The sequence below is a fragment of the Meriones unguiculatus genome, chromosome X, assembly GCF_030254825.1.
Source record: "Meriones unguiculatus strain TT.TT164.6M chromosome X, Bangor_MerUng_6.1, whole genome shotgun sequence".
Taxonomy (NCBI): Eukaryota; Metazoa; Chordata; class Mammalia; order Rodentia; family Muridae; genus Meriones; species Meriones unguiculatus.
Window position 1 is genome coordinate 33,180,464 of NC_083369.1, and position 13,612 is coordinate 33,194,075.

The 13,612-nt window shown below is 38.1% G+C and overlaps 1 protein-coding gene across 1 annotated transcript in view; it reads right to left on the reverse strand.

Annotated features, from left to right (window-relative positions):
- Dgkk (diacylglycerol kinase kappa) overlaps positions 1–13,612 on the reverse strand; it is a 148,635-nt gene that overhangs the window by 75,338 nt on the left and 59,685 nt on the right. The window contains exon 4 of the mRNA XM_060374512.1: positions 12,521–12,625. Coding sequence (XP_060230495.1) covers positions 12,521–12,625 — 105 coding nt within the window. The remainder of the gene's footprint in view (positions 1–12,520; positions 12,626–13,612) is intronic.

Below are 13,612 nucleotides of genomic sequence, written 5' to 3' on the forward strand. Positions count from 1 at the left end.
ACTCCTAGTCCTGCAGTGATTTAATGTGTCAAGGTGGGCTGGTATCCATAAAGGACCTCCGCCTTTTATGAGGAGAAAGGGAGGTGAGACTGGAGGTGGCTGTGTAACAGGGGCCTGGGAGGAGAGGAGGAGGCCTGCAATCAGGATGTAAAGTGAATAAATAAATAAATTAGTAGAGAAAAAAGAAACAAAAAACCAAACCAAACAAAATCCCAGGCACAGATAGCTTCACTGTTTAATTCTACCAAACATTTAAAGAAGAAAGAAGGAATATAGCTGTAGTTCAGTGATAGATTTGTTACCTTGACTACATAAGGTACAGAGTTTGTGCCTCAGAAGCACAAATTCTTAAAATTATCTAAAGAATCATAGAAGAATGAACAATACTGTCAAATTCATTTTACAAGGCCTGAATTTCCTTGATGCTAAAGTAATAGACTATTAGGAAACAAATTGACTTATAGGCTAATATCCATGCACATAGATGCAAAAATCCTCAACAAATGCAGAAAACCAAATATGATGACCATGATTAACTGGAATTTGTCACTGGGATTCAAAGTAGTTCAAAATATGCAAATCAATAAACGTGGTACATAATATTAACAAAATCAAGTATAATTAATAGGACTATCTCAATAGATGCAGAAAAAGCATTTGACAAAATTCATCATTCCTTCTAGATAGATCTCAATAGGTTATATACAAAGGGAATGTACTTAAACACAATAAAAGCCATTTATGATAAATCCATAGATAACACAGTTCTCAACAGCAAAGAGCTGAAAGATTTTCCTCTAAGATCAAGGACAAAATGGGATGCCAAATATCACCCTTTTTCAGCATAGTACTGGAAATCCTAACAGAGAAATTGGGCAAGAGAAAGAACTAAGAACCATTGTAATAGAAAATAAAAATAAAAAAATTGTCTGTTTTAGGATGATCTGATCTTACTCTATCCATTTTTCACAGACTAGAAAAAAAAACATATAAAATGGTGAGTTATGTAAAGTTGTGGGGTATAAGTCAAAATCTAAGAATCAATTTTGTTTCTATATGCTAATAATGATGCATCAAAAATTAAGAAAATATTCCTACTTGTAAAAGTAATTTTAAAGTTTAGTACTTAAGTATAAATACAATCAAAGTGTAAAAGATCTACATAGTGAAACGTATTAAATGGTGATGAAAGAAAGAAAAACACAATAAATTGTAATATAAAAAATCCATAATATGCAAAGCAAGCTTACAGATTCAACACAGTCCCCATGAAAATTCCACGGTCATCCTCACAGACATAGAATAAACTGCTATAAAACTTGTAGGGGACCCAAAATAATCTTGCACCAAAAAACCAAGCCAGAACACCATACTCCTTGATATGAAAACATGAAGTGATTATAAGCAAAACATTATGGTACCGGCATTAAAATAATATATAAACCAATGAAACAGAAAACCCTAAAATGACCCATAAACTTATTGTCAATTGTTGGCAAAGGTTTTTAGAAAAAATAAAGAAAGGACATTTTTCTTCCAACACATGCCTCAGGGAAAACTGTATATCAATATGCAGAATAAAAATTGATATTTCTGCCATACACAAAAGTCAAGTCAGAATAAGTTAAAGATACAAGTAAAAGACTCAAAATGGTAAGATTACTAAAAGCTAGAGGACATGATGTTGTCTGTGACATTGGTTTGGGCAACATTTTTCTTTGCATGACCTTAAAAGCACAGGTATCCAAAGCAAAAACAGACTAATGGATGATATTAAACTAAAGCTTCAGCATAGCAAAATAAATAAAGCGGAGTGAGAGCTTATGAAATGGGAGAAAATGTTTGCAAATCCAAGGTGGAGATAATATCCAAAGTATGTAAGAAATTCAATTAAAAATGAAAACCAATGTACAACTAGAGAGGAATATAAAATGATAAAAGTGATGTGGAAGGGGTAAATTGGTAAAATGAAGAGGTTGTTAATTGCAGTAGAAGAAGGAGGAGTTCAATACAGGAGAGGAAGGAAGGAGAATAAATAACACTAAAGAGGTCTGAAAAGCCATGAGAAATCAAATTAATTAATCTAAATTACATACAATATATATACATACAATATGTATAAATTACACACACACACATATATATATATGAGCATTATATATATATATATAAAATGAAATTATCCTCTTTGAGCAGACAATATTCCCACAAGAGCTATAGACTAACAAAACTCCGCATACCAAGCATGAGAAACTCCCTTGTGAATTGTTGCTCAAAGGAGTTCAAAAGACTTATAAAACAATACACACTGTTTCTACTGCCCTTAATTGCTTCCTAGAGCAACTTTTCTGTTGCTGAAGTCACCATGCACTTTGAATATAGAACCTGGAGTTGCTAAGCAGGATCTGACCTGAAAACCTCCCTAGGACTAACTTTTTGGATACTGGAAGGTGCTATGCGAGCTTCCGAGAGAAGTAAGCAACTCTCCAGTCTTATCCAGCTGCAAAACCTATGAAACACAAGAATGACTAGCATGGCTTGATAAACTAAAGCGAGCAACAGTGGTGCTCTTATCTTGGTGTTAACCAACATTACCTTTTGGTTGGAGTTAAAGTCTACTCAACAGGATGAAAATAATGCCTGGTACTAGAAATCTAGCTAACTACTCAGGAATAGTGAAGTCATGGATCTTAGAGAAGAACCTACTGCTGTCACTTTATTAAGCCAGTATAATTCTTTACTGCATTCTAAATATCTATTCCTCTTTCCACATGTAAGTGTAGATGTCCACCCTCATCAAAGAAACTTCTTTTTGCAAACAGGCATAGATCATTATAGAAAACTACAATTGGTAAAAATGCAGAGAATAACATATCATGGGGTGAGGAACCATAATTAATATAAATACAGCACAGCTTCTACACCCAAGGTTCAGGAAACATCCAGGAACAGGAAGAGGACATGGAAAGATTTTAAGAGCCAGAAGACCAGGAAATCTCTAGTGAGACTGCATTTCCTACAAATGACAGAGAAGATGATGCATGATGCCTCAATAATATGGCTGCCTAAATAAGACCTGAACAATAGCAGTACCAATAGGCATGCTAACAAGGAAGGCAGAAATCAATTGGGGTCCCATCCATGAATAAAGGACTACAGACAACTAACTAATAAGAACAGGAAAAATAGTATTTCCCAAGGATGAACCCCCATTTGGTTATCCAATACCAATTAGCCAGTTCTGAAATTATAGATATACAAGTAACCCTCAGTTTTATGATATACATATGTGTGTTTGTGTGTGTCTGAGACAGAGAGAGAGACAGACAGACAGACAGAGACACACACATCGAGACAGAGACAGAGACAGAGAGATCTCAACTTAAAATGACTACTTGTTCTAGAGGAAGCATGGGAGGTTTGGTGGAAAGGGAAGAGTCCCAGAATTGCTAAAACAATCCTCTAGAATAAAAGATCTTCTGGAGGTATCTCCATCCCTGATTTTAAGTTGTACTATAGAGCAACAGTTTTAAAAACTGCATGGTACTGGCATAGAAACAGAATGGTGGATCAATGGAACCGAACAGAGGACCCAGAAATAAACCCACACACTTACGGACACCTGATCTTTGACAAAGACGCCAAAAGCATACAATGGAAACAAGACAGAATCTTCAACAAATGGTGCTGGTCTAACTGGATGTCTACATGTAGAAAAATGCAAATAGATCCATACGTATCACCCTGCACAAAACTGAAGTCCAAGTGGATCACATTAAATCCGCTAGAAAAAAAAAAAGTGGGGAATACCCTAGAACTCATTGGTACAGGAGAAAACTTCCTGAACAGAACACCAACAGCACAGGCTCTAAGAGCAACAATCAATAAATGGGACCTCATGAAACTGAAAAGCTTCTGTAAAGCAAAGGACACCATCATCAAAACAAAGCGACTGCCTACAGATAGGGAAAGAATCTTCACTAACCCTTTATCTGACAGAGGACTCATATCCAGCATATATAAAGAACTAAAGAAGCTGAAAAGCAGCAAACCAAGTAATCCACTTAAAAAATGGGGAACAGAGCTAAACAGAGAACTCTCTGTAGAGGAATATTGAATGGCAGAGAAGCACTTAAAGAAGTGCTCAACCTCATTAGCCATTAGGGAAATGCAAATCAAAACAACCCTGAGATTTCACCTTACGCCCATCAGAATGGCTAAGATGAATAACTCTAGTGACAACACATGCTGAAGAGGTTGTGGAGAAAGGGGAACCCTTCTCCACTACTGGTGGGAAAGTAAACTTGTACAACCACTCTGAAAATCAATCTGGCACTTTCTCAAGATCCAGCCATAGCACTCCTAGGCATATATCCAAAAGAGGCTCAAGTACACAAAAAGGACATTTGCTCAACCATGTTTGTAGCAGCTTTATTTGTAATAACCAGAAGCTGGAAACAGCCCAGATGCCCCTCAGCTGAAGAATGGATGCAGAAATTGTGGTACATCTATACAATGGAGTACTACTCAGCAATGAAAAATAAGAAAATCATGAAATTTGTAGGTAAATGGTGTGACCTGGAAAGGATCATCCTGAGTGAGTTGTCCCAGAAGCAAAAAGACACGCACGGTATATACTCACTCATATAGACATACAATATAGGATAAACCCACTAAAATCTGTACATCTAAAGAAACTAATCAAGAGAGAGGACCCTGACTAAAACGCTCAATCCCCATCCCAAAAGGCAAAGGGGATGGACATCAGAAGAAGAAGAAAACAGGAAACAAGCTAGGAACCTGCCACAGAGGGCCCCTGAAAGCCAGAAGAAGAAAACAGGAAACAACCTAGGAACCTGCTACAGAGGGCCTCTGAAAGCCTCTGCCCTGCAGACTATCAAAGCAGATGCTGAGCCTGATGACCAACTGTCAGGCAAAGTGAATGGAATTTTATGTAAGAAGTGGGAAATAGTAAGAGCTGGAGAGGACAGGAACTCCACAAGGAGAGCAACAGAACAAGAAAATTTGAACACAGGGAACTTCCCAGAGACTCATACTCCAACCAAGGACTATTCATGGAGATAACCTGGAAACCCTGCACAGATGTAGCCCATGGCAGTTCAGTGTCCAAGTGGGTTCCATAGTAATGGGAACAGGGGCTGCCTCTGACATAATCTGATTGGCCTGCTCTTTGATCACCTCCCCCTGAGAGGGGAGCAGCCTTACCAGGGCACAGATGATAACAATGCAGCCATTCCTGATGTGATCTGATAGACTAAGATTAGAAAGAAGGAGAGGAGGACCTCCCCTATCAGTGGACTTGGGGGAGGGAGGGTGAGATCGGGAGGGGAGGAGAGAGGGGCTTATGGGGGAATACAAAATGAATAAAGAGTAATTAATAAAAGTTAAATAAAAAAATTAAAAAGGAAAAAAATTAAAATTAAAAAAAGAAAAAAAAATGAAAAAAAAAGGAAAGGGAAGAGTGGAAAATGATGTAGCTATATTTTTAAAAAGAAACTGATAAAAACACAGTCTTTTAAAAGATTAACATGCCTGAACAGATTTTTTTTTGCTAAGGTCAATTGAAAATCGAAAATACTAAGTCTCACTAATCACTAAATGCAAATCAAAACCATGGTGAGATACCATCTTATTTCTGTTAACACTTTGATCAAAAGTGAAGAGAGGTACAGAGTGTTGGAACAGATATAGAACAAATGGAGGTTTGAACACTTGTTTATTAAAATGCAAATTAATATAAACGTTATGAAAAACAATTGTTTTCTCAAAAAATTAAAAGCAGAACTACCACATAATGTTAGTTATTTATACTGGTAACATAGGGTTCTAATATCAATTTTTTTTGAGGGACAGGAAGTCACAAGTTCAAGACCTACAGAATGAGTTCAAGGCTAGCTGGGCAACTTAGAAAGGTCCTGCTTAAAAAAACTTAAAATAATAGTTTCTTTTACTTTTTTGGATAATTGTATCAATTGCTTCCTTCCTTTCTTCCTTCCAAGCTCTCCCATATGCGCCTTCCTGCTCTTTTTCAAGTACATAGCTTCTCTTTTCATCAATTGTTGTTACATACATATATGCATATCATCATTGCAGAAGTGGTAGGCAAAAAACTATAAGAGCCAAAAAATAAAAATAAAAATAAACAAATAAATAACAGGGAGTTTGTTGTGAGATTGTATTTCCTAGGAATGGCAGATATTATATCCATAAAGTCTAACCAGGACTGTGCAACCCTGAGCTGAAGAGTAGACATGGAATAGGGACAGAGTGGGAAAGCCCTGGAGGCCTCAGCTCTACACAAAGAACTACAGGCAAGTAAGCAATGCTGAGAGAGAGACAGAGACAGAGAGAGATGATGGTGAGGTTGTGGTGGTGGTAGTGAAGGTGAGGGTGGTGTCTTTCCCTTCTTTTGACTTTATTTGTCTAGTCTGAGATTATTTATTCCCTATGTTTTCTTGGGAATAGTTAGTGTCTTGAAGTTGGAGTTTACCTTCTAGTATCTTCTTGAGGATGGATTTGTAGATAGATATTGCTTAAATTAGGTTTTATCATGGAATGTCTTATTTTCTCCATATATGCTGATTGAAAGTCTTGCTGGGTATAGTAATCTAGGCTGGCATTTATGGTCTCTTAGAATCTTCAGCACAACTGTCCAGACCCTTCCGTTTGTCAGTGTCTCCATTGAGAAGTCAGGTATAATTCTAATAGGTGTGCCTTTATATGTTACTTGGTCTTTTTCCCTTGAGGCATTCAATATTCTTTTCTTGTTCTGTACATTTTTGATTTGATTATTATGTGCTAAGGGAAGTTTCTATTTGGTGTTTTGTATGCTTTTTTGTACTTTTATAGACATGTCCTTCTCTTGGTTAAGAAAATTTTCTTTTATGCTTTTGTTGAAAGTATTTTCTGTGCCTTGGCACAGAAATCTAAAACTATTGTTTCCTCACCTTCCTCTTCCTATTATTCTTGGAATTGGTCTATTCATAGTGTCCCAGATTTCCTGGATGTTTTCTATCAAGAGTATTTTAGATTTAACATTTTCTTTAAACAATGTATCCATTGGTTCTATTGTATTTTTGATGACTGAGATTCTCTCTTCCATCTTTATATTCTGTGACGAAAGCTTGACTTTGTAATTCCTGTTTCAATTCCTAAATTTTTCATTTCCAAAATTATGTCAGTTTTAGTTTTCTTTATTGATTCTATTATCATTTTCAGGTCTTGAACAGTTTCATTCATTTCTGTCTACTGGGATTTTGTGAGGGTTGGGGGTATGGTGTTTTCTTGAATTTCATTAGTGGATCCATTACCTATTTAAATGCCTCTATCATCTTCATATGGACTATCTTAAGGTTTTCTTCCTTGTGTTTCAGCTTTGTTAGAATATTCAGGGCCTGCTGTAGTAAGGTTTCTGGTTCCTAATGGAGACATGTTGTATAGGTTTTACTGACTGTTTTTATGTTGGTATCTCAGCATCTGGGTTTGGGTTGATTATAGTTCTACGTTCTGATATCTGGTTTGATCTTTGTTGGGTGGGTATTTTGTTCCTGGGTTTTCTGTTCACTCTATGGTTTTTAGAATAGTGTGTTACCCCGTAGGAAATTTACCGTGGACCTGACAGGTGTGGCCACTGGATCCAGTTAAATGGACCTGAGAAGCAACCTGGTGAAGTCACTTTAATACAAGACAAAATAGCCTTCAAACTAAAATTAATCAGAAGAGATAGTCAAGGACACTACATATTCATCAAAGGAAAAATCCACTGAAAGGATATTACAATTCATAACATCCCAAAACACAAGGACACCCAAGTTTGTAAAAGAAACACTACTACAGCTTAAATCACACATTGATCAACTCACACTCATTGTGGGAGACTTTAATACTTCACTTTCACTAATGGGTATGTCATCAAAAACAAAAACAGAGCTGAATCTATCCAGCATTATGAACTAAATGGACCTAAAAGATGTTTAAAACATATTTCACCCAAACACGAAGAAAAATACCTTCTTTTTGTACCACATGAAACTTTCTCCAAACTTGACCAAATACTCAGACATAAAGCAAGTCAACTCAGATACAAGAAAACTGAAATAACACCCTGCATTCAATCTGACCACCAAGGATTAAAGCTGGATATCAACAACAACAACAAAAACTAAACAGAAAGAAACATAAAGCAATTCCACTGAAATTCGGGACAAGACAGGGCTGCCCACTCTCTTCAATATAGTACTTGAAGTTCTAGCTAGACAGCTAAAGGAGATCAAGAGAATACAAATTGGAAGGAAAAAAGTCAAAGTATAACTATTTGCAGATGATGTGATAGTATATGTAAGTGACCCCAAAAATTCTGCCAGAGAACTCCTACAGCTGATAAACACCTTCAGCCAAGTGGCTGATTACAAAACTAACTAAAAAAGAATATATATATATATATATATATATGTGTGTGTGTGTGTGTGTGTGTGTGTGTGTGTACTTATTTCAGTAGCCCTCCTTTATACAAAAGACAAAGGGGCTGAGAAAGAAATTAGGGAAACAACACCCTTCACAATAGACACAAATAATATAAAGTATTTTGGTGTAACTCAAACCAAGCAATTAAAATACCTGTATGACTAGAATTTCAATTCTCTGAAGAAAGAAATTGAAAATGATATCAGAAGATGGAAAGATCTCCTATGTTCATGGATTGGTAGGATTAACAGTAAAAATGGCCATGTTAGCAGAAAGAGTCTATAGATTCAATGCAATTCCCATCAAAATACCAACACCAGAATAGCTAAAACAATACTGTTCAAGAAAATAACTTCTGGGGGAATCTTTGTCGCTGATCTCAAGCTGTACTACAGAGCAACAGTAATAAAAACTGTATTGTACTGACATAGAAATAGACTATTTGACCAATGGAATAAAATTGAAGACCCAGAAATAAAGCCACACACCTAAGGACACCTGATTTTTGGCAAAGAAACAAAAAACATAAAATGGAAAACAGGTAGCATCTTCAACAAATGGTGCTGGTCTGTCATGTAGAAGAATGCAAATAGATCCATATTTATTGCCCTGCACAAAACTGGAGTCCAAGTAGATCAAAGACCTCAACATAAACCCAGACACATTAAATCTTTTAGAAGAGAAAGTGGGAGGTCAGTCTTGAACTCATTGTCACAGGAGGCAATTTCCTGAACAACATATCAGCAGCTCAGGCTCTAAGGTCTACAATTAATAAATGGGACCTAACAAACCTGAAAAGCTTCTGTAAGTAAAGGACACTGTTAATAGAACAAAACAGTAACCTACAGATTGAGAAAAGATCTTCACCAACTCTACATCTGACAAAGAGCTAATATCCAAAATATATATAATGATCTCAAGAAACTAAATACCAGCAAACCAAATAATCAAATTAAAATGGAGTACAGAGCTAAGCTGAGAAATTTCAATAGAGGAATGTTTGATTGCTGAGAAACACTTAAAGAAATGCTCAGTGTCCTTAGTCATCAGGGAAATGCAAATCAAAACGACCCTGACATTTCACCTTACACCCATCAGAATGGCTAAGATCAAAAACTCAAGTGACAACACATGCTGGAAAAGATGTAGAGAAAGGGGGCATTCCTCCATTGTTGTGGGAATGCAAACTTGTACAGCTACTTTGGAAATCAATCTGGTACCTTCTCAGAAAATTGGAGATAGTTCTACCTCAAGACCCAGCTATTTCACTTTTGAGCATATACTCATACTACAAGGATGCTTGCTCAACTGTGTTCACAGCAGTTTTATTCATAATGGCCAGAAACCGGAAACAATGTAGATGCTCCTCAACAGAAGAATGGATACAGAAATTGTGGTACATTTACACAATGGAATACTACTCAGCTATTAAAAACAAGGAAATCATGAAATTTGAGGGCAAATGGATGGAACTAGAAAATATCCTGAGTGAGGTAACACAGACCCAGAAAAACACACATGATATGTACTCACTTAGAAGTGGATATTAGCCAAATATTACAGGATAATACAATTCGCTTAGCCAAAGAAGGTAAGTAGCAAGAAGGGCCCAAGTGAAGCCCTCCTTGGGTCTCACTCAGATGAGGAAAAACGATAGACAGCAGTAGTGGATATAGAGAGGGAACTGGGTACGAGAGAGTGTGGGGAGGGAAACGAGGTAGGGGTGAATCAGATGTGGGAAGATTGCGGAGGTGAGTTGAGAGGGCTTGAGGAGAAAAGGGAAACTGAGGGAAGGGACATCTCGGAGACAACCTGAAGACCTGTGACAAGGTACCAGGGAAGATTTGGGAATGACTCTGGCTGAGCCTCCTAGCAGCAGGGGACATGGAGACTGAGGAGGCCACCTTCTAGCAAGGCAGGACTTAAAGGGGTGGGAGGGAAACACCAACTCATCAACAAAACTTTCCATCTAAAATTAGCCTGCCTACAAGATGTGCAGATATAAAGATAGAGCAGAGACTGAGGGAATGTCCAACTGATCCTGGCCCAACCTAAGACCCACCCCATGGGAAAGAGCCACCCCATGACACCATTAATGATACTCTGCTATGTTCACAGACAGATAGCTAGCATAACAGTCTTCTGAGAGGCTCTACCAAACAGAAGATGGAAGCAGATGGAGCTCAGGGAGTCCTGTGGAAGAGTGGGTTGTGGGAAGGAGAGAAGGACCTAGGGGAGAGGAACTCCACAAGGACACCAACCCCATCAACTAACCTAGGCCCATGGGGGCTTACAGAGGTAGAAACACCAACTAAAGAGCATGCATGGATTGGACCTAGGCACCCTACACATATGTAACTGGTGGGCCGCTTTATCTTAATATGGGTCGCCTATTAATTGGAGTGGGTGCTGTCTCTGGCATGGACTCTGTTTCTTCCTTTTAAATCACTTTACCCTAGTGGGGATGCCGGACATGGCTTCAGTGGGAGAGGATGAGCTCAGTCCTGATGGGACTTGAGAGGCTGGGGGGAGGCTCTCATTTTCTGAGGAGAAGAGGAGGGGGTAGTAGGTGGAAGAGGGTTGGAGGGTCAATAGGGAGGAGGAGGAGAGGCGGGACGTGGTTATGATCAGGATATAAAGTGAATAAATAAATAAACATTTTTTTAAACAAAACAACAGAAAACTTACAAACTCATGGAAACTGAACAACTCTCTACTTAATGAAACATTTACAGTGGCTTTATTCATAATAGCCCAAAACTAGAAACAACCCTGATGTTCCTCAACCAAAGAATAGATAAACTGTGGTACACCTACACAATAGAATACTATTCAACTATTAAAAACAAGGATATCATAAAATTTGCAGGAAAATGGATGGATCTGGAAAAGACCATCCTGAGTGAGGTAACCCAGACCCAAAAGACACACAGGGTGTATACTCACTTGTAAACTGGTATTAGCCATATAATACAGGATAACCATACTAAAATCTACAGACCTAAAGAAGCTAAACAACAAGGAGGACCCTAGGGAGGATGCTTAATTATCATTCAGAAGGAAAAATAGAAAAGACACCGGCAACATTTGAAGAGAGAGACCAGGACAGAAGCCTACCATAGATATCCTCTGAAAGACACCATGCTGCAAGGAATGGAAGCAGATGAAGAGATTCATAGCCAAACTTTGGGCAGAGTGAAGGGATTCTCTAGGAAGAACAGGGGAAAAGAAGGACCTAGAGGGGACAGGAGTCCCACAAGAAGACCAACAAAGCCAACAAATCTGGGCCCAGGGTACCCTTTAGAGACCGATGCACCAACCAAGGACCATGCATGGAGAGGACCTAGACCCCCCTGCTCAGATGTGGCCAATAGGCAGCCCAGTCTCCATGTGTGTTCCTTAGTAAGGGAATCAGGGGCTGTCTTTGACATGGACTGCGTTGCCTACTCCTAGACCACTTTCCCTGGGCCCAGACCACAGAGGAAGTGGATACAGCCAGTCCTAATGAGTTTACAGAAAAGCTGGCTGAGGCCAGATCTCACAGAGGTAGACTTGTTTAGCAGTTAAAAACATAGGCCTTGGGATTACAGAGTCTGAGTCCAAATTCTCTTTGTTTTGTTTTGTTTTCAAGAGAGTGCTTATTTCTCCTTAATCTGATTCCTTCCTCGTTCTCAGCCTCAATTTCCTTAAGTGTTATTATTGTTATTCTGAAGACAGAAATTAAAACCACTATCACAAACTTCTTAACCTAGTGGATGTCTAAGCTACATCAAAGCAGCCCACACATGTCATTCATTGGATGTTCCATAACGTATCTACCAGATGTTTACAGAAGAGTCAAACCTGCATGGTTACCAGAGTTGGAGCCTAAGTGAATTTCTCCTATTTGTGAGTAGTTCTAAACAGTTTTCCAAATAGGATCTATGTACATTTCCTGCTCCCATTTTACTAGTTCCTTGTTTGAAAACTCGCTTTACTAATGTAGTTGCTTAAGCATTTCCTCATGAGAGATGTATGCATTCACCATTTGCCTTACCTTATGGATCTCTCCCTGTTGAACTGTTTTTATGATGTTAATCCATTCTTCCATGTCTTTCCGATTGGGTGCAGCAAGAGAGACTTTCCGATGTGGTGTGATAACCTAAACATAACATCATAGTATTAAGTTTATTTTCACACACAAAGCCCCCTGACCCAAGTCTGCAAATTCTTGAATATAAGACATAAGCTTCTAGGGTCACCCTCAACTACTTTACTAACCATTCAAGACAGTAATAATTATAATAGCAATAATTAAGATTTTAATGCCACTTCATTTGTGCAAAGAACTATTTCAATGCAGTTTTAGGCATACTATTTCAATCAGTCTTCATTATAGTTCCAGGAGGTGGGAATTGTAACTGTCCTTCTTTCAAAGCCAGGACAAGATAGGACACTTAAAAGGCTTGTCCAGAGTCACCCAGCAGTTAAAAAAGGAAGGCATATTCTTTGGCTCTTGAATTGTTGCTCTTAAATATTAAGCTACATGTCATCTATTTCTAAAATGAGCTTGCTTAAACTGTTTACTTGCTCATTGCTGTTTTATGTGAAATGGTGAAAGTGCATTTTCTTCAATAGGGTGCCTCACTGGCTCTTTGTGGGAAAAATAAGATTTAGAAAATTCATTTTCTTTCTTTACCATGGATATGCATAAGTGGAAGAGAATTTTATAGTAGTATCTCTTAATCTTTTGTGATAAGGCAAAGACCAATCCAGGAACAGTATCAAAGCCACTCTGAAGGTCTTATTTATTTATTTATTATTTACTATTGGGTGTATGTGTGATGCTTGTGTACACATGTATGCATGTGAGTGTAGGTGTGCGTGTGGCAAAGACCATGTGTGAAGAACAATATTTAGGGATTGGTTCTCTCCTTCTTCTATGGGATCCAGATATTGAGTTCAGGTTGTTGAGCTCGCATGACAAATGCTTTTGCCTGATGAGCCATCTCATTGGCTCAGTACTGCAGGTCTTAATGATTTGGAGCATGAGCAGAGGTTTGACTTTTTCCAGGTACTAAGAGAGAACGCGATCGACTACGCCATCAGTCATTGCTTCAATAGCCCCTGCTTGTTTTTATGATGAAGG